This window comes from Equus caballus, chromosome 1, assembly GCF_041296265.1.
Source record: "Equus caballus isolate H_3958 breed thoroughbred chromosome 1, TB-T2T, whole genome shotgun sequence".
NCBI lineage: Eukaryota > Metazoa > Chordata > Mammalia > Perissodactyla > Equidae > Equus > Equus caballus.
The window spans coordinates 83262762-83288068 of record NC_091684.1 but is presented as its reverse complement, the minus strand read 5'-3'; the positions used below and the strand labels follow the sequence as shown (position 1 = coordinate 83288068).

At 37.5% G+C, this 25307-nt stretch overlaps 1 protein-coding gene and 1 long non-coding RNA gene across 10 annotated transcripts in view; both read left to right on the top strand.

Annotated features, from left to right (window-relative positions):
* Positions 1-17041, top strand: part of ZNF25 (zinc finger protein 25) — a 28634-nt gene extending 11593 nt beyond the window's left edge. For all 9 annotated transcript variants that reach the window (XM_023646873.2, XM_070228619.1, XM_070228623.1 and 6 more), the window contains 4 exons: positions 10119-10245; positions 10544-10639; positions 12931-12994; positions 13477-17041. In XM_023646873.2, coding sequence (XP_023502641.1) covers positions 10119-10245; positions 10544-10639; positions 12931-12994; positions 13477-14530 — 1341 coding nt within the window. In that variant the 3' untranslated portion in view covers positions 14531-17041. The remainder of the gene's footprint in view (positions 1-10118; positions 10246-10543; positions 10640-12930; positions 12995-13476) is intronic.
* Positions 17042-22660: 5619 nt separating this feature from the next.
* LOC111774611 (uncharacterized) lies at positions 22661-24516 on the top strand. The gene is made up of 3 exons (XR_002809653.2): positions 22661-23857; positions 23979-24028; positions 24138-24516. It is a non-coding gene; the product is annotated as an uncharacterized lncRNA (long non-coding RNA).
* Positions 24517-25307: the final 791 nt, after the last annotated feature.

Below are 25307 nucleotides of genomic sequence, written 5' to 3'. Positions count from 1 at the left end.
GTAGATTCCGTTGGTAGTATTGTCACCTGTGCTATATAGTAAGTCTTACAGTCTATGAACACAGAATGTCATTTCTTTTATTTAGGTCTTTATTTCTTTGAGCAGTGTTTTTCAGTTTTCAGTGTACAAATATCACACTTCCTTGAGTAATTTTATTCCCAAGTATTTTATTCTATTTGATGCTACCCTAAATGGAATTGTCTTAATTTCTTTTTCGAATTTTCATTGTTGGTATGTAGTAACACAACTGATTTTTGTGGGTTGATCTTATATTCTGCAACTTGCTGACTTTTTTTTATTAGCTCTATTAGTTTTATGTTGTTGTGGATTTTTTTTGGATATTCTATATGTAGATTCACGTCACTTGCACATAGAGATAGTTTTATTTTTACCCTTCCAATTCGTATGCCTTTATATGTTCTTCTTGTGTAATTTCTCTGGCTAGAACTTCCAGTACAGTGTGAAATAGAAGTGGCAAAAGCAGACATACTTGTCTTGTTCTTAGTCATAGGGAGAAAGTTTTCAGTCTTTCACTATTGAGTATGTTATTAGCTGGGGGAGGCAGGGGATTAAAAATGCCATTTCTCATGTTGAGAAAGTTTCCTTCTATTCCTAGTTGACTGAGTGTTTTTATCATGAAGGAGTGTTGAATTTTGTCAATGCTTTTCCTGCATCAATTAAAATGGCCATCTACTTTTTTTCCTTTGCTCTAATAATGTAATTGACTGACTTTTGTATGTCAAACCACCCTTGCATTCCTGGGATAAATCACACCAGGTCATGTTGTATAATCTATTTTTTATTTTTTTGGATTTGATTTGCTAGTAATTTGTTAAGGATTTTTACTTTTATATTCATAAGAGATAGTGGGCTGCAGTTTTCTTATCCTTTGATATTTTGGTCAGGCTTTTGTATCATGGTAATGTTGGCCTCATAAAATGAGTTAGAAAGTGTTCCCACCTCTGCTTTTTTTTTTGTTGGAAGGTGTTTTATTAATGATTCAATCTCTTATTATAGATCTGTTCAGATTTTCTATTTCTTCTTTAGTCACTTTTGGTAGTTTGTGTGTGTCTAAGAATTTTTCCATTTTGTCTAGATTATCTAATTTGCTAGTGTACAATTATTCATAGAATTCTCCTATAAACTTTTTATTTCTGGAAGGTCAGTAGCAATTTCCCCTCTTCCATTGCTGATTTTAATTATTTATGTCTTCTCTCTTTTTTCCTTAGTCATTCTAGCTAAAAGTTTGTCAATTTTTTGGATCTTTTCAAAGAACTAGCTTTTGCTTTTGTTGATCTCTATTGTCTTTCTATTATCTGTTTTATCTCCACTCTAAACTTTTATTATTTCCTCTTTGCTAGCTGTAAGTTTGGTTTATTCTTCTTTTTCTAGTTTCTTAAGGTATAAGGTTAGGTTATAGATTTGAGATCTATCTTCCTTTTTAATGTAGCTATTTACTAGTATAAATTTCCCTCTAAGCACTGCCTTCATTGCATCCCATTAGTTTTGGTATACTTTATTTTTCATTTTCATTGTTTAAGTGTTTTATAAGTTCTCTTGTGGTTTTTCTTTGACCCCTTGGTTAAGAGGGTGTATCATTTCCACATTTTTTGTGAATTTTCCAGTTTTCATTCTGTTCTACCTTCATTCCTTTCTGGTTGGAGAAGATACACTGGATGTTTTCAGTCTTTAAATTTATTAAGATTTGATTTGTGGCATAACATATGTTCTTGGAGAAATGTTCCAGGTGTACTTGAGAAGAAAGTGTATTCTGCTATTGCTGGGTGGCGTGTTCTGTGTGTCGGTTAGATCTAGTTGGTTTATGGTGTTAAGACCTGTATTTCCCTATTGATCTTCTATCTAGATGTTCTATCCATTATTGAAAGTGAGCTGTTGTAGTCTTCAACTATTACTGTAGAACTATGTCTCCTTTCAATTCTGTCATTTTTTATTTTGTATATTTTGGGGCTCTGTTTGCTGAGTTTGTCTATAAATATTATATCTCCTTGATGAATTGTTCCTTTTATCAATATATAATGTCCTTCTTTTTCTCTTGTTTCAATTTTTTTACTTAAGGCCTCTTTTGTTTGATATTAATATAGTCAGCCTAGCTCTCTTTTCATTACTATTTCAATGAAATATTGTTTTCCATCCTTCACTTTCAAGCTTTGTGCGTCTTTGGATCTAAAGTAAGTCTTATATTCAGGTCATATTTTTATTATCCATCCTGCCAATCTCTGCCTTTATCCATTTATATTTAAAGTGATTTCTGATAATGAAGGACTTACTTCTGCAGCTTAGCATTTATTTTCTATATGCCTTATTTTATTTCCCTTAATTCCTCCAAGATTGACTTCTTTTTGTGTTTTTTTTCTAGCGCACCATTTTGATTTACTCATTTCCTTTTCTGTATTTTTTAAAATTATTTTTTAGTGGTTACCCTGGAGATTACAGTTATCCCTAATTTATAACAATTAAGTTTGAATTGCTACCAACTTAGCTTCAGTAGCATACATACACTGCTGATATATAGATCCATTTCTCCCCTCCTTATGTTGTTGTTTTGTACAAATTGTATCTTCTTATGTCGTGTGCCCATTAAATAGATTTATAGTTACTGTTTTATGCATTTGTCTTTTAAGTCATATAGGAAATAAAAGTGGTTATAGCCCCCAAATACAATAATATAGACTTTTATATTTACCTATGTAGTTATCTTTACCTGTATTCTTCATATGGCCTCTAATTACTGTCTGTTGTCCTTTCATTTCAGGCTGAAGGACTCCCTTTAAAAGCATTTCTCGTAGGGTAGTTCTACTAGTGACAAACTCCCTCACCTTTTGTGTATCTTGGAGTGTCTTTTAATTTCTCCTGTGTTGTTGAAGGATAGTCTTACTGGATATAGAATTCTTGGTTGACAGTTTTTTTCTTTCAGCACTTTAATATGTCATCATATTGCCTTCTGGCCTCCATGGTTTTTATTGAGAGATCTGCTTTAATCTTACTGAGGATCTTGCTGGTTTTAAGATTCTTTGTCTCTGGCTTTTGACAGTTTGATTATAATATGTTGGGTTTAGAACTCTCTGAGTTTATCCTTCCTGGAGTTCATTGTGCTTTTTGTATGTATGGATTTATTCTAGCATCCAATTTGGAAAGTTTTGGCCATTATTTCTTCAAACATTATTGCTTTCTCTTTCCCTGTCTCTTCTGCTTCTGAGACTCCAAATTTGCTTCTGGTAGTATGCTTAATGGTGTCCTACAGGTCCATTAGGCTCTCTTCATCTTTTCTTCATTCTTTTTTCTTTCTGCTTCTCAGACTAGATCATTTCAATTGTCTTGTCTTCAGTTTTGTAGATTCTTCTGCCTACTCAAATCTGCTGTTGATCCTTTGTGGTGAATTCCAGTTACTGTACCTTTGAGCTCCATAATTTCTTTTTAGTTCCTTTTTATGACTTTGTCTCTGTTGATAGTCTTCATTTGTTCAAACATTGTTCTCCTGGTTTCCTTTAGTTCTTTGTCCTGGTTTCCTGTAGCTCTTTGAGCATACTTGAGAGTTGATTTAAATTGTTTGTCTAGTAAATCCAATGTCTGGACTATCTCAGGGACGATTCCTGTCAATTTCTTTTTTCCTGTGAATGGGCCATACTTATTTGTTTATTTGGATGCCCTTTAATTTTTTGATAAAATCTGGATATTTTGAATATTATAATGTGGTTACACTGGAAATCAGATTATCCACCTCCCCAGGGTTTGCTGCTGTTGCTTGCTGAAGGCTGTTGTTCGTTTGTTTACTTTCCAAACTATTTTTCAAGGACTGTGTTCCTTGTCATGTGTGGTCACTGCCATTTCTGTTCTCTTATCTCAGTGGTCAGCCAGTGATCTGACAGAGATTTCCTTTGACTTCTAACCAAAAAGGAAAATACTCATTCAGTATTTGTGGATTAACTCTCAGCTGGGGCACCTCTTCTATACTTAGCCAGGTTGCCTACACTTTCTGCCTTAGCCTTCACCTCTTGCTTGTAAAGAGTCCTAAATTCAGCCAGAGGTGTCCTCTTATGTGTTTTCTGTACATGTGTACAGCCCTGGGCATGCACATTGCTCTCTGGATTCCCTGGTTTATGTTCTGTAGTGCTTCAAAGTCCTTGTTCTCCCTAGTATCTTGCTACTCAGCTTCCTCCTTCCTGGGCATTTGGAGTTGTCTGTTGCTTGCCTGAGATCTCTTGCCTCACATGCCATGGATAGTATACATCTTTAAATGCTTTTAATGGAGCCCTGCTCAGGAAGCCATTCCAGCCCTAGAGGGGCAAAACAAAGGCAACGCTCTGCACTTGTCCTTCAGGAAACCACCAGACGGATCAAAACACACAGCAGTTTTTTGAGAACAAGGCCTGTGTTGTCCTGCCCTGGCACAGCAAGCTGCACTAGGAATGTGGGTTTTGTCTTTATTACCACTGAACTGAGAAGGGGAGGCTGGGTGGGTAAGCAAAATCCCCACAATGCTTTCTTCAAATTTAGCAGCTTCTTTCTTAAGTACCTCACTGGTTGCACCAAGTTTTTGATTAGATTCTAGAGTTCTGAAAAAGTTGATTCTGTCAGTTTTTGCCAGCTTAATGGTTGCCTCAGTGGAGGGACCAATTCCTGAAGCTCTCTACTACACCATTTCTCATGACATCACTATCTTGAAAGGTTTTTAACTGCAAATTCAGTTTATTTAATAGACGTAGGACTATTCAGCTTAGATATTTCTTCCCAAGTGAGTTTTGATAGTTTGTTTCTTTCAAGGAATTGGTCCATTTCATCTGAGTTGTCAAATTGATAGGCATAAAATTGTTCATAGTATTCCCTTATTATCTTTTTAATGTTTGTAAGATTTGTGGTAATTGTCCCCATTTTCATTCCTAATATTGTTAACTTTTGTTTCCTGTTTTCCTGGTCATTCTGCATATAGCTTTATCAATTTTCTTGATCTTTCAGAGAACCAACTTTGATTGTTAATCACTAAACAAAGTGCTTAACTATTATATCCAAATATTTGGCAATTTTCCAGATAACTTTCCATGATTGATGTATAGTTCAAATTGCCTATGGGCAGATAATTTGGTTTGTATGACTTCAGTTATTTTAAGTTTAAGATTTATTTTCTGGCCAGAAAATGGTCTCTCAGTGAGTATTCCATGAAAAGATGTGAGCACTTTGTTAACATACTTATAAGTATTTTGGAAGGGCAATGTGATGATTTACTATACAGGATAGTCTCCCTTTTCACTGTCTCTGTAAGCAATCCATTTTAACTTCCACAGCTTCCTGTTGTGGCCATACCAGAAATAAGTTCTAATTAGTCTCTTAAGTCTGTTAGCTGTTATTTCTGGTTTACCTTGTGCTTTTCTTTCTTGATTTCTGTGAAGTATATTCTACTGCTTTGAAGAATAGGTGCATAGTTTGTATGTTTTTAAAATCTTTATGTTTATGAAAACATGTTTATTTTTCTTTTCTTATCCTTGAATGAAAATTTGGCAGGGCATGGAATTTTAGGTTCAAAACTTCTTCCATTAGAACTTTGTGGGCATTCTTTCTTTGTCTTTTAGCATTTGGTTCTGCATATGAAAAGTCACATGTCACTTTTATTCTTATTCTCTTAGGTATTCTTTTAATTGCTGAAGTGAGACGATATACCATGAGGAAGCAGTACTTGTAACTATAGCCGTGTGTCCCTTAATGACAGGGATATGTTCTGAGAAATGTGTCATTAGGTGATTTTATCATTGTGTGAACATCATAGAGTGTACTTACACAAACCTCAGTGGTGTAGCCTACCACACACCTAGGGTATATGGTGCTGATCTTATGGGACCGCTGTCCTATATGTGGTCCATCATTGGTCAGAATGTCATTATGTGGCACCTGGCTGTATTTCATCAGAAGTGTTGTTTTTAAAAGAATCCATAGGGGAGCCAGCCTGGTGGTGTAGTGGTTAAGTTTGCACACTCCACTTCAGCAGCCTGGGATTTGCAGGTTCAGATCCTGGGCGTGGACCTACACATCGCTCATTAAGCCATGCTGTAGCGGCATCCCACATAAAAAATAGAGGGAGACTGGCACAGATGTTAGTTTAGCAACAGTCTTCCTCAAGCAGAAAGAGGAATATTGGCAACAGATATTAGTTCAGGGCCAATCTTCCTCACACACACATAGAAAATCCATATGTATTACAAAAGAATAAAATGTGAGTGTGTAACAATTTTGTGTTTCTCTTTTTGGCTGTACTGTGCCCATATTCAGAGCCCCTATATATATTTTTTTTTTTTGAGGAAGATTAGCCCTCAGCTAACAGCTGCTGCCAATCCTCCTCTTTTTGCTGAGGAACACTGGCCCTGAGCTAACCTGCATGCCCATCTTCCTCTACTTTATATGTGGGAAGCCTGCCACAGCATGGCTTGCCAAGCGGTGCCATGTCCGCACCCAGGATCCGAACCAGCAAACCCTGGGCCGCCAAAGCGGAACATGCAAACTTAACTGCTGTGGCACTGAGCTGGCCCCACCCCTATATTAGTTTTATATTAGCTTTTGCTGAGGATTCTTTTGCTGCTGGATGCTCTTTGTTAAAAAGAAAAAAGCAAGGAATCCTATAAGCTTTGATTAATTTCTGTGCCAAATCAGTTAATCTACTGTCCATGTCAAATTACAGCCCTTTGACTATCAGCATAGAAGTTGTCCTGAGCTCTCTGTTAGGATGTGTTTCCAAAAGCTGGTTTCTCTTATCTGATCTTATGGTCTAGATCATCTAAAAATTTCTCAAATTATCTTGCTTACTGATTACAGCTTGCACTCTTCTACTGTGCTTTTATTGAGTTATTCTTATGTGGACTTTTTACATTTGAATCTTGAACTATAACTGTCCATTATTGTGAATCTTTCTTTCTTTGGTTTCCTAAACACTCTCTTCCTGGCCTACACTTACATTTAAAGAAGTTTTGTCAGGCTTCATGGTCTTTGCCTAGTTTTTCCTACCATCATCTCATATATTTCTGCTCCCACAGATTCTTTTATTTTTGTATTCTTTGAGAACGCTATTTTTTCATATATATGAAAGTATTATTTGTGGAAATTTACTTACATGTATATCTGCCGAATGGACAGTTCCAGCTATACAGTCTACAGTCACTTCAAGCACAACATGAACAAAATTCAACTCATTGTCTCCTTCTGCTCAACTTACTCTTTTTCTTGTTTTCCCATTTTCTTTTATGGATTTCCTAGTTGCCATAGAATAATGTTAGTTGGTAAATTATAGATATTTTCATACACCATAACCTACTCCTACTGTATAGCCAGGAGACAGGAAATGTCAGTTAACATATAAGTTGGGAGATCATTATCAAAAGAGCAGAAGTAGCTTGGAGCTCAGTCCAGAGAAGGAAGTCAGGAGAGAAGAGATGGTGATGTCATAGCTGTAAAGGAACATAAGATTAAGTAGGCACACTGCCAGAAGCAGAGGCTGTCACCCTGATTGGAGAAGGATGGAGAAGAGGTCTGAGACCTGTGGGATCCAAGCGCTGGCACTGAAAATAGAAAAGAAGGGACTTAGGATGTGTGCAGGAATACAGGTGGCAGCTTGGGGCAGGCAATGACTCAGGAAAAGAAGGAATCCCTTGTGTGCTTAGTAGTGAAGCAAATAAGAAAACAAGCAGCTGAAATCAGGTGTCCTAAAAAAAGAATACAGTATCACAGGATTTAAAGACACCATCCCCAGTGGTGCTGTTTTCTTCAAGAATGTGAACATACTATGCCAACAGAAGAGAGGGCTTTTTTTTTCTGCTTTTTCTTCCCCAAATCCCCCCCAGTACATAGTTGTATATTTTAGTTGTGGGTCGCTCCTGTTGTGGCATGTGGGACGCTGCCTCAACGTGGCCCAACCAATGGCACCACGTCCGCACCCAGGATCCGAACCAGTGAAACCCTGGGCCACCAAAGCGGAGCGCATGAAGTTAACCTCTCGGCCACAGGGCCGGCCCCAGAGAGGGATTTCGAACTGAGAACTAGAGTGCCCTTTCACTTGTCCCCACCATAAAATCAACTTTTATCTTCATCTGAGCATGAACAAAAAATTTCCTCAACATCCATACAATACTAATTTAAGAAAGCAGAGAGTGTGAATTAACACTTTTTCAATTGATATAAATACTCCTCCCCCAAACAAACAAAAAGTAGAGGAAAACACAACTCTCCAATATCAAGTAATTTCAGATAGGAAAGAACTTTAAAAATGAGAGATTGAAGACTCACAATAGAAATGGAAAAGCAAGTAAATATAAAATATAGGCAAGTTAACTGAGGAAAGAAATAACAGAACATAAAATCATCTCACATAAAAAGATTAAATTACAGTGCACCTAAGGGAGATGAGATATGCATGAAAGTATAATATATGACATACAGGAGAGGAATGGAAAGAGACCATAATGGGGGGAAAAACAAGAATTGTCAAGGATGAGGAAGAGAGTAATAGAAATAGCAGAAAGACAAAGGAGAATCCCTAAATAACAAAAACTAGAGGGGAAGAGAACTAATATTTAAAACTATAATCCAAGGAAACTTTCCATAAAGAAAAGAACAACTGAGTCTACATATTGAAAAGGCCGTCTGGGTGCCAGAGAGAATTGATCCAGAATGGTAAACACCAAGAGAGAGTCTAATAAACCTACTGGACTCATTTAAAAGTAAAGAAAAAGAAGTCCTCTGAGTCTCAAGGAAAAAAATTCTAAGTTACTTGGCAAGGAAAGAAAATAAAATTGATGTAATTCTTGTTAACAATACGTAAATATATAAAACAGGAATTGTAGAACAGTGTTTTCAAGAAAAAAGTGTGAAGCAAGAATTTATATCCAGCCAAGATGTTCTTCAGGTAAAAATACTACAGTTCAGTTGGAACATAAATACAGCAGTGATTGAAGGAAATTTCATAGCCTTAAATAGTTCTATCAATAAAAATGAAAGAATGAAAATAATTAGCATTATGACTCTAGCCATTACCAAACCATAAAGACATTGTGGGAGTTATTCTCCCCCTTTCTCCCAGTAGTTATTAATTTCCAATTGATTACAAAGTTATGTTATGCTTCTTTCCCCCATTGCTTCTTCTTTAATGTAAATGTCTATTGCCCACAGATGTCTCTTAATTTTGTAACACTCCATCTTTCTGATCTGCCATTTGCCTCTTCTACTTTAGAGTTTTCTTCTAAATTACTACCCTACTCATGTAACTCTAGCGGTTACATCTGTCTCTTTCGTGGCTTTCCATTATCTGAATTTGCATCTAGAAAGTCAAGGGGTGGACATCCCAAAGATGTGTAAGACAGTGCACATAGTGTGAAGTAACAGAATATCTATTCATATTTTTTTATATAAATACAAAAAAAGAAATAAAACTTGTCAATTTTTAATAAACACAGTAATAGATGTAAGCATATATTAATAAACAGACATCAGTTAAGGTGGTATGCTAAATATATTTTCATGGTCCAAAAGACAGCTTTAGACTTACTCCATGTTCTGTAGCCTGACATGACTATCATCTTCTAACTAATCTTGGTCCTACACCCTCTCCTCATAACATACTGTCTTATTTGTAGTTTCCTAAATGTGCCATTTTTTCACGCATCCATGCCTTTGCCAAATCTGTTTTCTTTATTCCTGAAGTTTACATTAGTCAATTTGACCACCTAATAAAATCTAAGTTGATAATACAAAATGCAAATAACCATCCCCATTTGTGACCATCTTATATCTTGTACATACTTCTGTGATAGCACCTGCTGTGCATGTTGCATCTGAGCATTGACATCTTTGCCTCCCTGTCAGGAAGTAAGCTCCTTAATAACAGGAATAGTTGCTTTCATTCATCTTTGTATCTCCAGCAGAGTTCCAGGCATGGAGTGATATCTCAGTAAATATATATTGAACAAATATTTTATCTATGTATAAAGCAGGGTACAGGGTAGAGTATATCTTAACTTTCCAGAGTAAATTCTGTAGTTAGCACATTAAGATCTAACTTACACGTCTTTTCAGTGGTACTCTGTTCTGATCACTTCAGTCTGAACTGAAATATGTTGTTACAGGGACCAGTAACATTCAAGGATGTTACTGTGGAATTCACCAAGGAGGAGTGGCAATTACTGGACGCTGCTCAGAGGACCCTGTACAGGGAAGTGATGCAGGAGAACTATGGTCACCTACTCTCAGTGGGTGAGAAAAACTTCCCCATATGTAACTCTTAGTAGTCTGCGTTTCCTTTCCCAGTTGCTGGAACATGTAAGGCCTCTGCAGGGCTGAATTAGCTTTGTTTCAGGGGTCAAAGTTCATGAATTCATTTTGGGTACCAGAAAAAATATTTGTGTCCCCACCCTCTCCATTGAAAGAATCTAAATTTGTCAAGCCTAAATGGGACCTTCATTGCTCTGCTTCTAAAACTGTGCTTCTTTTTCCTTTAGAACCCCTAAATGACAAGTATTTATATTGTTTTCTTTATCTTTTCTGTTAATAGGTTATTGTGTGAATAAGTCAAAAACAATCTTCAAGTTGAAGCAAGGAAAAGAGCCATGGATATTAGAAATAGAATTTCCACGTCGGAACTCCCCTGGTGAGTGAAAATTATGGGGCATGTTATTAGGGAGGTGGTTGGTGCCTTTTGCCTTTTGAAATATTTTTCAGGAATCACTTTTTTAAATACCCCATCCTTTTGGAAATGACTAAGCACACTTGATTTGCATATGTAAGCAACATAAATCACACCTCCAATCTTCATTCTCTCCACCTAAATTCCTCCTTTGCTCAACATTTTTTTATAGATTTACTTCTCTTTCCTATATACTAACCTTGACTTAAACTTTTGTCTTTTTTCTAGAATGCCCTCTTACACCCTGCCATTGAAGTATGCAAGTATAATCTTCAAGTATTTATAAATCTGACTTATAAATTTTTTTAAATGCCATTTTCCTCCTTTTATTAACAATGAAATGCCTTAGTTATTTTCAGCACCAGTTTTAACTATTCTCTCTTTAAACTCTAAAATCAGATTACAAATCATTATGCCTTTCATCAATTATATTATTTTAGAGTTGATACTTCCTTCTACATGGTGTTTGTCTTTCACACAAAATACTGATTATCTTTCCTAAAATCTATTGCACCTTATTTGGAGTGTTATAATACTAAGATAAAAAAACAAACAAACAGTAAGATAAGATGATTTCACTCTGCTTCCTTAAATGCTTTTCATGTATTTTCTAACTTGTACACTTACGTGTTGCTAGGACCAGGAACAATACCTGGTATATATTAGTTGTTTACTAGATATTTGTTGAAAGATTGAGTTTCAGATAACAAGAAACAGACACTCACTATCTTCTGCTCTGTGCCCTTTATAGTAACTTCTTCAAGGGCACATCCTTTCTTAAGACCAAAGCATTGGTTTTTAGGCTGAGATATCCTAAAATTGACATCTCTAGTATCTTTGTCTTTTTTGTATTCTGGTCCCATATTTTACCATCTTATAGGATAGTTCCACTGATCTAACTCCCTTCCTTCTTAGGGTCAAAAACTAATTGTTAATTTAAATCCTCATAGTAGTTGTGTAGTGCTGCAAACTTATATTGCTACTAGCCTGTCATAGTAAACTTATACCCACTCACTATTACAAAATATACTTAAGAATTAATTTTCTGTCAAGAACTGGTCTGGTCCTTTCTTGCCTACTGCATCTTATTTCTCCTTGTGACCCCCAAACACATGCTAATATTCATTTCATCTGCTCTCTTAAGTGTCTTCCATACATAGGATCTTACTTCATGTGTATCCAAGTTAACCTTGCACAAGTCCCTATCACATAACTTATATTTCCCCCAAAATGCCATGAAATTCCAACCCTAATCCTCTGCTCATAATTTTTCACTTTTTTTCAAACATTTAAAGATGAATTAAATATGAAAGTCAGTAAAGGTTCTAGAATGATGTTGAATAATTAATCTTTAAAGATCATGTAGTAAATTGAAGCAGAGATGTGGGACCTAAGATACGAAAGCAGAATAAGACTAGTGTTGAGTCATGGGTAACACTGCTTTGCAGATGCAGTATTTGGTGGTCAGGATTGACAATCTCTGGTGCTACAACTGGGAATTCATCATGTTGTATGGCTGGCTGGCACTCTGCTTTTTTATTAACTTTCCTTTTGGATGTACGTGTTCTTGGGTCTTCTGTCCCAGTGAAAATTAAGCCAACTAGATGGAGAGTGAAAGCCCAAGCTATAGGACTGTTCATCTAAACATGAAAAAATTGATGTTCTGACAGAGTCACTTTAGTGTTGACATCTAGATTGTTGTGTATGGGTAAAGAGGGAATAAAATGGCAGTTTATAGTCTGCTAACTACTAGGAATCCTAACACAGTAAACTCGGTTTGAGCAGATAAAGACCTACACTTTAGCTCCTTCATCCAATTTAATATTTCCTCTGATGTCTCCAGTGAATATAGTTGTCCACTAATTTTTATCATCACCCTACTTACTGTTTATTGTCCTTACTGGGCTCACAGCATTGTCTGTGAGTCCCATATTCCTGTTCAGCAACACTTTGAAGATCTTTTGTTCTCTGCTGTCTCTTCTTTGTTTGTTTTTGTTTTAACTTTCTTCTCCAAGTTTTTAAGGTCATATTTGTAAAGTGTCAGAGGTACTTGGGTTTATAATCAGGTTCCTCCTTCTGTCTGCTATTGCAGTTTTTAGTGTTTGTTATGTTTTTTCCTAAACCAATGGGATAAAGGAAATTTGCATTTGAAAGTTCCTTCGTTTGGGGAGATTGGCCTGAAGCCTAAGAATCAACCCTATGATGTAATAATCTGTTAAGATTTATATGGTATTAAATTTTGGATTCCTTTCTAGAAGACCTATGGAATACTCATGACCTAGGAGCAAGACACCAGGAAAGTCAAGCTGTAAATTCAAGGCAAGTTCAAGAATTCAATTTTAAGACTGGAAGCATTGTAGAAAAGGGTCTTGATAGGGTACTGGAACTGGGAGAGCACTAGTTAGTAATAAATGTGAGAAAACTAACACTGGAGCAAATTCCAAAGAATATAATCCAGATGGGAAAGCGCATTTTCATGATAGAGGCCTAATTCAGGATCAGGAGCTTCAAACTTCAAAGTAGTCTTTTGATTCTTCTGAATTACACAGTAAGGGAGGCTCTATTACACAAAGTAGAGTTCAGGCAGTTGAGAGACCCTGTGAATATAATGCAAGTGAAAGTTCTTTCTACCAAATGTTAAACCACAATGTATGTCAGAGAACATTCAAAGTGGAGGAACCCTATGAATCTAATGAATATGGGAAAATCTCTAGAAACTGGTTCTCAGAGTTATTTGGAAAATACCCAGAGCAGACCGAAAAAAGCCCTATACATTAATGAATTTGGAAATTTCTCTCTAGGAATGGAGAACTCACAGAACATCAGAAAACTCCTAACAGAGAGAAAACCTACAAATGTAATGAATGTGGAAAGTCCTTCTGCCAGGAGTCTGCCCTCATGGTACATCAGCATACTCATTCAAAGGAGAAACCCAGTGAATGTGGGAAATCCGTCTCTAGGAATGGAGACCTCACAAAACATCAGAAAACTCATACCAGAGAGAAAGCCTACGAATGTAAAGAATGTAAGAAAACTTTCTACCACCTGTCATCTCTTAGTAGACATCTGAGAACTCATGCAGGGGAGAAACCCTATGAATGTAATCAGTGTGAGAAATCCTTCTACCAGAAGCCACACCTCATGGAACATCAGAAAACACACACAGGAGAGAAACCCTATGAATGTACTGAATGTGGGAAGTTCTTCTATGTTAAGGCATACCTCATGGTACATCAGAAAACACACACAGGGGAGAAACCCTTTGAATGTAAGGAATGTGGGAAATCCTTTTCCCAGAAATCACACCTCACAGTACATCAGAGAACACATACAGGGGAGAAACCCTATAAATGTAAGGAATGTGGGAAATTCTTCTCTAGAAATTCCCACCTCAAAACTCATCAGAGAACTCACACAGGAGAGAAACCCTATGAGTGTAAGGAATGTGGGAAATGCTTCTACCAGAAGTCAGCCCTCACAGTACATCAGCGAACTCACACAGGGGAGAAACCCTTTGAATGTAAGAAATGTGGAAAAAACTTTTACTATAAATCAGACCTCACTAAACATGAGAGAAAACACACAGGGGAGAAGCCCTATGAATGTAATGAATGTGGGAAATCCTTCTCTGTGAATTCAGTCCTCAGATTACATCAAAGGACTCATACAGGAGAGAAACCCTATGAATGTAAGGAATGTGGGAAATCTTTCTCTCAGAAGTCACATTTTATCATACATCAGCGAAAACACACAGGGGAGAAACCCTATGAATGTCAGGAGTGTGGGGAAACTTTTATCCAGAGATCAAAGCTCACTGCACATCAGAAGACACACACAAAGGGGAAAACCTTATAAATAGTGTGAATTGGGAAATTCTTCTCTCTGAATTTATCCTTCAGAATAACCAGATAATTCACACAAGACAAAAACCTTATGACTATCATCAATATGGGGAAATTTTAGTTACAATCTTTCTTCACAGAGAGGAAACACACAGAGAAAAATTCTGTAAATCTATAAGGGAGAAATTTTTACCATATGTCAGACTTTACTAAATATCAGACAACAGAGATGGGAGAAACACCACAAATTGTAAAACATGAGGGAAACCTTTCAGAAGTCATACTTTACTGTATAATATAGAAATCACACAGGAGAGAAATAATCCTGTAAGTAAAATGAATGTCAGGAAGTTTTCTGTCAGGGCAGCCATCACTAGACATCCAAAAGCTCACACCAGTGAGAAACTCCTATCAGTATCCTGAGCATTCAGAAATCTTTCTACACCAGCTTGACTCATATTAGAGTGCTCAAAGGGGATTAATCAAAGATTGCGACAGATACAGAAGCCTTTATCGTGGAGTGATATTTCAGTGAATGCTGGATCATTGATACTGGGATAGAACCTTTATAGATATTTTAAATATCTGAAAGTTTTTAAACAAAAATTCAAAGAGAATCTTTACTGAGGGAAAGTTATACAGGCATACCTTGGAGATATTGTGGGTTTGGTTCCAGACCACCACAGTAAAGCAAATATCTCAATAAAGTGAGTCACACAAATTTTTTAGTTTGCAGTGCATATAAAAGTTAGTTTATGGTGTACTCTAATCTATTAAGTGTGCAATAGTATGTCTTTAAAAAATGTACATACTTTAATTTAAAAATACTTTTTGCTAAAAAAATGCTAACCATCATCTGAGCCTTTAGGGAGTCATAATCTTTTTGCTGGTGGAGGGTCTTGTAAAAAATGCAGTATCGCAAAGTGCAATAAAGCAAAGTGCCATAAAACAAGGTACGGCTGTACTCCAAGTCATGTTGCAGAGATGATTCCAAGGTTTTTTCTTTTTTAAAGAAACCTGCAAATGTCTAGATATATGACGCTTTTTTAAAAGCACAAATCAATTGAATAACCAGGTGACATTAAAAAAAATGTGAAGAGTCCTTTAGTATGTGTCTAAGTGCATGTGTTACAAAACACAGATTGTGGATGTTTGATGTTCATATGGAACCCATCCATAATTGTACGTAGGGAAATATGTAACCTTAGTTCAATAACTTTTATGTATATGAAGATATTTCACATTAAGTCTCAGTAGTGACTCCTTTGTTAATATAATGTGTATTTAAGTGTAATATTCTTTTAAAATTATAATGCATATTTTCTCCTATTCCTGGCATTTTTAAATGGATATAGACATTGTTACTGAACTAATCCTTCAGAAGCTAAAAATGTTTTTGTAAAATTTTCAAGTGTCTCATGGTCAGCCAAATTTTACATTAGGACCACATTTATAGCAAAAGCCTGAGTTTATTTTTGAAAACACTACACAATAAAAAACAAATAATGCTATGTAAAGAAATACTATCTATCTTACTGTTGATGTTTTAGCAGAGTGTAGAGCTATCTGCATTTTTATTTTGTATGCGAGTGCTAAATGTTCTTCACTACCTTTTTCTTCCTGGTAGAAGCAACATGGCATAGTGGTTAGAGAGTATGGACTCTCGACTTCCACTGCCTAGGCTCAGACTCCAGCATGGGGCATGCCACTTAACTTTTCTGTGCCTCAGTGTCCTTTTCTATAAAAGAGAAGTGATAAAAACAATATGTTAGGATTGCTTTGAGGTATAAATGAGTTATTTTTAAAGCACTTAGAATAGTGTCTGAGACACAAGAAGAGCTATATGTTAGGTATTATCATCATTATAATTTGTATTTCTTGACTTATGCTACAAAAAAAAAAAAAAAGGTTGGCTACCAACAGTCAGCCCCCACTTTCTTGCTGTAGTGCCTTGGTTTGGTTTGGTTGTGCGTTTTCCCACAAGTGACTCAGATCTGGTCCACTGCCTTTTTTTGTAGCCTGCAAGCTAAGAATGGCTTTACATTTCTAAATGATTGAAAAAATTAAAGAATATTTTGTGATGTGAAAATTATATTCAAATTTCAGTGTCCACAAATAAAGTTTTATTAGAACACTAATACAAACAAAAACCATTCATTTGTTTTGCTTTGGCTGCCTTCACACTACAAGAGTTGAGTAGTTCTGATAGACCATGTGGCTATCTGGTGCTTTACAAAAGTAAGTTTTCCTGTTCTTAGAGGCGAAAATTTCACAACCAGTGTAGAGGTATACTTTTACATATGGTATGTGGTTCAGAAATGATGCAGACAGCAATTTGTGGGTGGTTTTTGTGAAGTATATTTATTTTGTGCATTATATTTATATGTTAAAAGCCTAATAGGCATTAGATTTTTTTTCCCCAAAGAAATGTGCTTTACTTGCTGAACTGTCATAACATCAAAACAAGAAATTTCCTGATGGAATGTAGCAGTAAATGTATGAAATAAACATTGTTTGAACTGAATTGAATTGTTAATTGATCTGTACCCACAGTATTACTTTATTTTTTCCAAGTCAATGGCCAGATTTCTGTATATCATTTTATAATTTTCTCACTATCCCATGATAAAACACCATCTTTATGTCATACTTAACTAACTGTATCCCAATAAAAAAAATTAAAATACCCAACTCCACCAGTAGTATTAGTATATTACCAGTAAAATTATTTTATTACCTGCACTTCCTACAAATGTCAAATGCCGCTCCAGTCTAAATCGTGCCAGCTTACTTCCCCTTCCTATTGAAGGTGACTTTCATAATGTTCAACTTCTTAAGCATGCCTCATTCTGATGTGTCTGATGTTTAACACTAATGAGCACATAGTATGATTCTTAGTGATTTCTTCTATCTTAAGAATGTAGTATCTTAAAGAATAAAGTAAACTTTTGAATACTGCATGGTAAAATACTGTTACCGTAGAATATCTTGCTAGATGCCATCTTGATAGATGTTTAAAAGGAACGTAAATGCCTTTAGAGTTCTTTATGTCAGTCTGCTGTGAAAGCAAATACATTTTCTAACTTCCTCAGGCTTCTCAATCAAAATCAAAATTAGTACTTCCTGGGGACAGGCCAATAGCTGTGGTAAATCTCTTATTAAGAATAAAGCCTGTACTCATGAAAATAACTTTTAAAAAATAATACTCTGGTATGAATAAAATTTTGTACGCTACAAATTCAGGAAAGCCTGAGACTGACGGTTTCTTGGCCACAGCCTCAAGCTATGAATTAGTAACCACCAGAATTGATGGGTCAGAGACAGATTATCAGACACTGATAGCAATTAATCAGAGACAATGTCTCAGTGCACATGCTTATGGAGGTTGGCCGATTTGTGACAGCTCCACTTTTCTGAAAGCCAGTTAACAGCAGCTTTCACGCTGACCATACTCTGGGAAGTCAGCAAGTCAGCTACAGCCTCACTCCAGTAACTACACTTTTATGACTGAAGGTAAGCCAGTCAGTCCCTAAACACTTCTGCCTTTGAAAGCCTGTCAATCCCTAAATCCCCCATTTCTCAAAACCTTGCATCATTTTGTACTTTGACTGATGTACAAGTGTAGTCCTCCTTTGGTTAGCGTGATGGTCAAAGATGGACAATATCAATTCCTTCCCTCATGCCATTCTATTCATGAGAGAGAGACTCTTTTCCCATCCTCTTGAATCTGGCTTGGCCTTGTGACTTGCTTTGGCTTATTACAATGTGGCAGAAGTTCCAGGCCTACACTGTAAGAAGTGTGGCAGCTTCCACTTTCCTTCTTGAAGTGAATCATCTTGCAGAAAGTTCGAGCCTGAGACTCCCAAGCTGTGGAGACACTCAGGCTACCAGTGTGTAACCCCATGATGCCAGATGTGTGAGAGAAATTTTTTTAGACCTTCCAGCCTAGCCCCATCATTGGCTAAGGTAGCCCGCCAAATAAGACTTCAGCTAATGCCAAGTTGAGCAAAAAAAATCACCCACTCTACCTACAGAGAAGTAATAAATTGTTTTAAGCCATTAAGTTTTGGGTGATTTTGTTGTACGATAATAGATAACTGAAACAGAAAGTGAGCAATAAATCCAGCTTTTTGCTTCAGATACTGAATAGTCTTTTCTTTCACAGTAGTAGTTATGCAGCGTAAGTAGCCCCTAGAATTTCTGCCCCGATTAATACTATAATGACAATTGTTTAATCTGATTTCTAAAAAGGACTTATCCAAATACAACAGTCTGCCTGCAATCTTGGCTGAATTAGACAGTCTCATTCTACCTGGTGTCACCCCAACTATATCCAGACCTTGACTTACATAGCAAAGAATAAGCCCAAATGACAAAGAAAAATTGTCTAGACTTTCTTTTACAATAAAGATTTTATCCAAGAGATTCAATCTTATTTGTAAAGTTCCAATGTGGCTTGGGCCCATCCCTCATAGAGCTCTGGGCTATAGGGGTATCTCTAGTTGTCTGCCCCAGGTTGATTTAGGGCAGGGGAAATATTGGGTTGGTGTGAGAGAGATAAGGAGGTGTCTGGGGCTAAGGTTGGTTGGTTTGCATATGAACAACATGCACCAGGCAGGTTTCCAGCCCTTTGCTATCTCTAAGAACTGGCTAGCCCTAGGAGGGGCAGTCTCCCTGGTCAGCAAATTTTTTAAGATGTCAAAACATCATAAAATACAGAAAATAAAAAACATGATCAATACACTACGCTCTGAAAAAAGCTTAATGTTCCTTAGCCTCAAGTTCTACAACTATTCCTAATGATAATGACAATGTGATCTATACCTTAAAATCACTATAAATTCTCATGAAATTGTTACCGAATGATCCAAGACTTGGCTTGAATTTTGCCCTCACAAATTCCAAGTTGAGATGATTAAATATCTAAGGTCATGTACACAGCCACATGCCCGACAGGTGAAAACTGCATTTCCAAAAGTGAAGTTGAAGCTGCGTACATGAGGGTTACTGTAAATATTCAATAAGAACTTGATTACCCTTCAACCTTGTTCCCAGCGCACACACAGATGAGAGGAAGTTAATCTTGATTTGCTGTTTTCTTGTTTAACCTGAGGGGTGGCCCAGGGGTCCCAGGGATTTGTGAGCTTGTTTGGCAGAAGACAGAATGCCTCCAGGGAAGTTATGATCACCAGATAGCCGCCCCTAGCTGCTGTTGATGCCCAGAGGTCGGATTGCCCAGGGGCATATCTGGAGTGAGGGGAACACAGATTTTCCCCTTTTCTGTTTCTCGAAGACTCCTCTTCCTAAGCCAGTTAGTTCTACAAAACCCCCTGCTTTCTTCTTTTGTTAAGGTGGATTTGAGAGAACCTATCCTCCCACCTTCTCATTTTGGCCAGTTCAAATAACCTTTCTCCATCTCCAAGTTCTCTTGTGTCTCTTCTTGTAAGAGCTCTACTCTTGTATGCATAAATGAGAGGCATAAATGTCCATATACTATGGCCATACCCAGAAGTCCTTTAATATGCCAAACACCCTTCTCTCTGATCTTCCAGTCTTGCTCTTTCAGGCGTCTGACAAACAAGGCAAGCCATTTGCTACTACCTAGGAGTCCATGAATATAGGATACAGGAAAGGAATATACAGGAATAGGAGTCCATGAATACTTCAGATTACTTCTTCCATACAAAGTTGACAACCAAGTAGAAATATAGACACTCTGCCACTGGAATAATTTTTCACTAGTACTGCTCCTTAAGGCCACCCTTAAGTGGGGCTATATATCAGGAAGTTGACTCAACTCATTTATTATGAGGCCTAGGGTAGAGGATCCTCCATGAGACTATAGTTACAAACTGAAGAAAAATACAGTGGTAGGTGACATGAAGGTATGAGCCACCTGTTTACGAAAAGTACCACGCTCAGGCCTGACTTTGAATGTACAATTATTTCATATAGTGGACGACAGTGAATGTGACAATACCCAGCCTCTAAATGGGCAGCTCCAGTCAAATAATTACTTGTTGTCTCATAGTAAGATGCTCAGCGTCTATCAGTAGCACTCCAAGAACTACTTTTCAAACATCAAGAAGTTTTCTGATACAGAAAGTACGCCCTTTCTCCCAAGTCCTAGGGATATAAGTTTCAATTCCCCAATTAACAAAGAAATCGCCAAAGTGTGCTTATCCACCACAGAAAACTCCATTAATATTGAATCTGGAAGGTGATATGGCCTGAGTGTCAGGAAAGCTTGCACTGCACGCTATACCTGCCATAGAGTCCATCTGTCTTGTGGGCCCTACTCATAAGTATCAGCAATAAATGGGTCAGAACTATTTTCCAAAGTGCAATACATTTTGCTTCTGAATTCCAAGGAAGTCCACTAAGTGCTGTCCCTTGTATCAGTAGAGGGTACAAAGCGCAAAATTCTCATTTAAAGTTATGTCTGGCCTTGCCCAGACCATTTGACTTCCAAAAAAATGTAACAACATGGCAGGGCTCTCAAATTTTTTAAGATGTTTTTAACTCTCATCCTTTGACATGCATGTGTCTAACTAAGGCATCCAAAGTAATTCCTACTTCCTGCTCACCAGGCCTGATTAGCATGATGACATAAAGGTGATAGGCTAGCTTGCTGTTCTGTACAATGTAAAGATGATCAAGGTCAATCAATGGGATTGGGGACTGAGAACTAGCTCATATATAGAAACTGGATGAGGATAATAATTCTCCATCAGGGTCTGACATCAGCCTTTTCAGCTCTCGACTTTTTTCCGGCTATACAAGCCCAGTAATATTCTAGTTGGCTGCCAGTCTATCTCACCCCAGGAACACGAACACCATGCCCTGATAGCCATTGCTATACATACTTGAAGGCTGAAGCACCTGGCCATCACTCCTGCCTTCCTGCCCATTACAGTAATTGCATCCATCTTGCCTAGACGACACAATCTGACCTCTCACATCCCAGAATTTTATCCTCCCATTGATCCTACGAAGCCAGATCTTTGGCTATGTATTCTGTTGCTAACGTCTGACTACAGAAAACAGGCACCACTGAGCTTTTCGGCAATGCTTGTGTTCCCATCACTAATATATTCTTGGTTGCCGTAGTGAATACAGTCCTCCTGGGTAACATGGTCAAATAGTTGCTCTCCAGTCTTTCATAATAAACCTATTCTACCATGCCCCAATTCTTAAGCCTCATGACCTCTTTCATGTAAGGCAGCTCCACAATTTCTACCTCACTGTAGTCTCCTATTAAATCCAAGTTCCAAGAAGCCAACCCAGTGGTGTCAATGACCAGTTTCAGATGTCCAAGTGAAAAAATAATAAATTCTAAGTCAAAGGAGAGTGACCCTATATAAATATAATCCCTCATATTTAGTATTATATCTTACACACTTACAGTCTTGTCCAATACACTCAAGATCCCCTCCTAGTCAGATTTTCCTGGTGCTAATTAGTACTTATTAGCCATGTCCAAAATATCTCCTAGTGAGTGTTATCTGTGTAGCAGATTGTATTTCCCCACTTGAGGCTATGCTGAGAAGTAACCTGAGTTATTGCTCTGAAGGGAACAGGAGAAGTCTGCTTCTTATTTGATGGAGTAAGCTTCTAACAATTTGACCCTCCCACAGATAACTATAAACTCAGGGAAAAATAATAACCCCCACTCCTCCCCCCAAAAAACTAGCACGGGGCTAGTTTCCCATTTCTGCGGCTTGGTCCACAGGGCAGCCACATTCACAGCATGGCACGGGCAGATGAAATCTCAAAAGAAAATTCACCATCTTTCTGGCTGTACAAACCAAGTGGAGGAGCCCAGAGCAAGAAGGACTGCTGGAGAGTGAGAGGAGAATCCTAAAAACAGGAAACCCAGGGAAGAGGAACGACAAATGCTGTGTATAAACTCTTCCCAAGACTCTGAATGACCCCGTGCACATATGCACGAGACAGACTACAAACGCCTGAACCTAGGTTTGAACTACTACCTACTGATGTGAGACTAGGTTTCAGTTTGAATCTAACCAAGTGAATTGCCTGCTGAAACAATATCATTCAGAGGAATATAACAGAATCCAGAGTCTTCAGAAAATAACATTTTTAAATGTGCAGGATACAATGTAAAAACTACCCAACATATGAAAAACCAAGAAAATGTAACTCATTCTCAAGGGAAAAGGTGACCAACAAAGGCTAACACCAAGATTACTCAGTGCTGGAACTGTCTGACACAAACTTTAAAACATCCATTATAAATACACTCAATGAGATAAAGAAAAATACTCATAATGAGAGGAAAAATAGGAAGTCTCAGCATATAAATAGAAATTATGAGAAAGTAGTAATTGGAAATTTTAGAACAAAATCTTTGGTTTTGTGTTTGTCATTAATTTTGGAAAATGCTCAGCCATTATTACTTCGAATATTTCTTCTGCTCCTTTCTCTCATTCATTTCCTTCTAACAGTCCCATTAAAAGCATGTTAGGGGCTGGCCTGAAGGCACAGTGGTTAAGTTTGCATGTTCTGCTCTGGCAGCCTGCGGTTTGTGGCTTCAGACCCGGGCGCAGACCTACACACAGCTCATCAAGTCATACTGTGGTGGCATCCCATTATACAAAGTAGAGGAGATCGGCACAGGCATTAGCTCAGGGACCATCTTCCTCACTAAAAATAAATAAATAAATAAAAACATGTTAGACATTTTGTAATCATTCTACAGTTCTTGGATATTTTATTCCTTTTTTCCTAATTTTCAGTTTGGACAATTCCTGTTGACATCCTCAAGCTCACTTGCTTGTTTCCTCAGCTGTGTTCAGCTACTTTCATTTTTGTTAGAGTGTTTCTGATGTCTAGCATTTCCTTGTTATTCTTTATTAGACTTTCCATCTCTCTACTTACATTAATGACGTGTTCCTGTATGTTGTCCATTTTTTTCCAGCAGAGTTCTTAGTGGATTAATCATAGCTATTTTAAGTTCCTAGTCTGACAATTCCAAAATCTCTTCCATATCTGAGTTGGGTTCTGATGTATGCTTTGTCTTTTGAGTCTTTTTTTTTTTCCTTTTTAGCATGCTTTGTAATTTATTTTTTGTTGAAAGCCATACCTGATGTATTTGGTAAAAGGAACTGATGTATGTAAGCTTTTAGTGTGACATTTAATTTTATGTCACTAGGAGTTAGGCTCTATCTACTGTTTGCTGTAGCTGTGGCATCATTTGTCTCCCCTGTTGTCCTTGTGTTTCCTTATAGACTCCTTCGTAAACAAAGTCTGAGCCTTGCAGTTCTTTTAGCTGTAACCTCCTGTTACTACACAGAAGGGCAACTGATACTGTGATAAGGTACGAGGGGAGGCGGAACAACCTACAGTTCTATGATGGGTGTCAGTCTTTTAGTCAGCTTGTGTCTCTGGGCTGTCACCTTAGCAAGAGTTTCTCAATTGTGTCTTTTTTCCCCCCTTAGGTGAGAGAGGAAGGCTACAGGGGCTGGAGTGAGCATTTTCCTTCCCCCAGGTTAGTCAGGCTCTGGTAAAATAGTGTCCCTTAACGGCAAGCCTTGTTAAGGAGAATAGAGAGCTCTGGGCATATTTTAAAATCGTTACTTTTCCCTTCTATCTGCCAGAAACACAAGATTTGTCTACGGTCTTCACAGTGAGAATCTGGTCAGGCTCCTGGAGGAAAAACTTGTCAAAGGTTGGGCCCTCCTTGGAATTTTTCACTCTCCAGTTGGCCTACAGTGAGCCTCCAGCAATTCCTCAGTTACAGGAGTGTCCTTCTCAGTACCGGCTCCAGCTGTGGGCCTCTCCTCCTGAATTTCTGCCCCGGGACCTCAATTCTCTGATTGCTCTAAGAAGAGGTGTTGATTTTTCAGCTTGGTCCGCTTTTTTCTTGTTGTGAGGGTGAGACTTCAAGCTCATCTTCCAAGCTGTTTATATTTTGGACCATTGTCTCAGTCATTTCAGGCTGGTACAAAAAAAATATATCACATACTGGGTAGCTTATAAGCAACAGAGATTTATTTCTCACAGCATTGGGGGCTGGAAGTTTGAGATCAGAGGTCACAGTGAAGGTGTGGTAAGAGCCCTCTTCTGGGTTGCAAAGTGTGACTTCTTGTTGTAGCCTCATGCAGCACAGCAGAGAAAGCAAGCTCTCCGGTGATTCTTACAAAGGCATGATCCCATTTATGGGGGCTTCACCCTCATGACCTCATCTAATCCTAACTAATTCCCAAAGGCCCCACCTCCTAATACTATCACATGGCAGGGGAAGGGTTTCAACAAATGAATTTTGGGAGAATACAAACATTCAGTCCATAACGACCAGAAACCAAAAGTTATCTGTTGTCTTGGGTTTATAATGTACATATGACATCCATAGCAAAAAGAACAGTGCCAGCACCTTATGGTCACAAGGTTTCTACATTTTATGTGAAGTGGTACATTATTATCTCTAAATAGATGGTGAAAAGTTGAAGATGTATATTGTAATTGCTACAGCAACTACTATACACATAATGCAAAGAGATACAGCTAAAAAGCCCACAGATAAAGTGGAATTCTAAAAAAATATTCAACCACAGGAAAAAAATAAAGGGCAAGAAATCAGAAAACAAAAAAACAGAGGGGCAAAACAGAAACAAATAATAAATGGTAGAATTAAATCCATCATATCATTAATTACATTAAACATGAATGGAGCCAATGAGGAGAGGTAGGGTAGATTTTGAGAAGGCCAAGCATCATCTTGAAAGATGTCCACCCCACGTGGGCATTTGCAGCGTCTCTAGGAAATG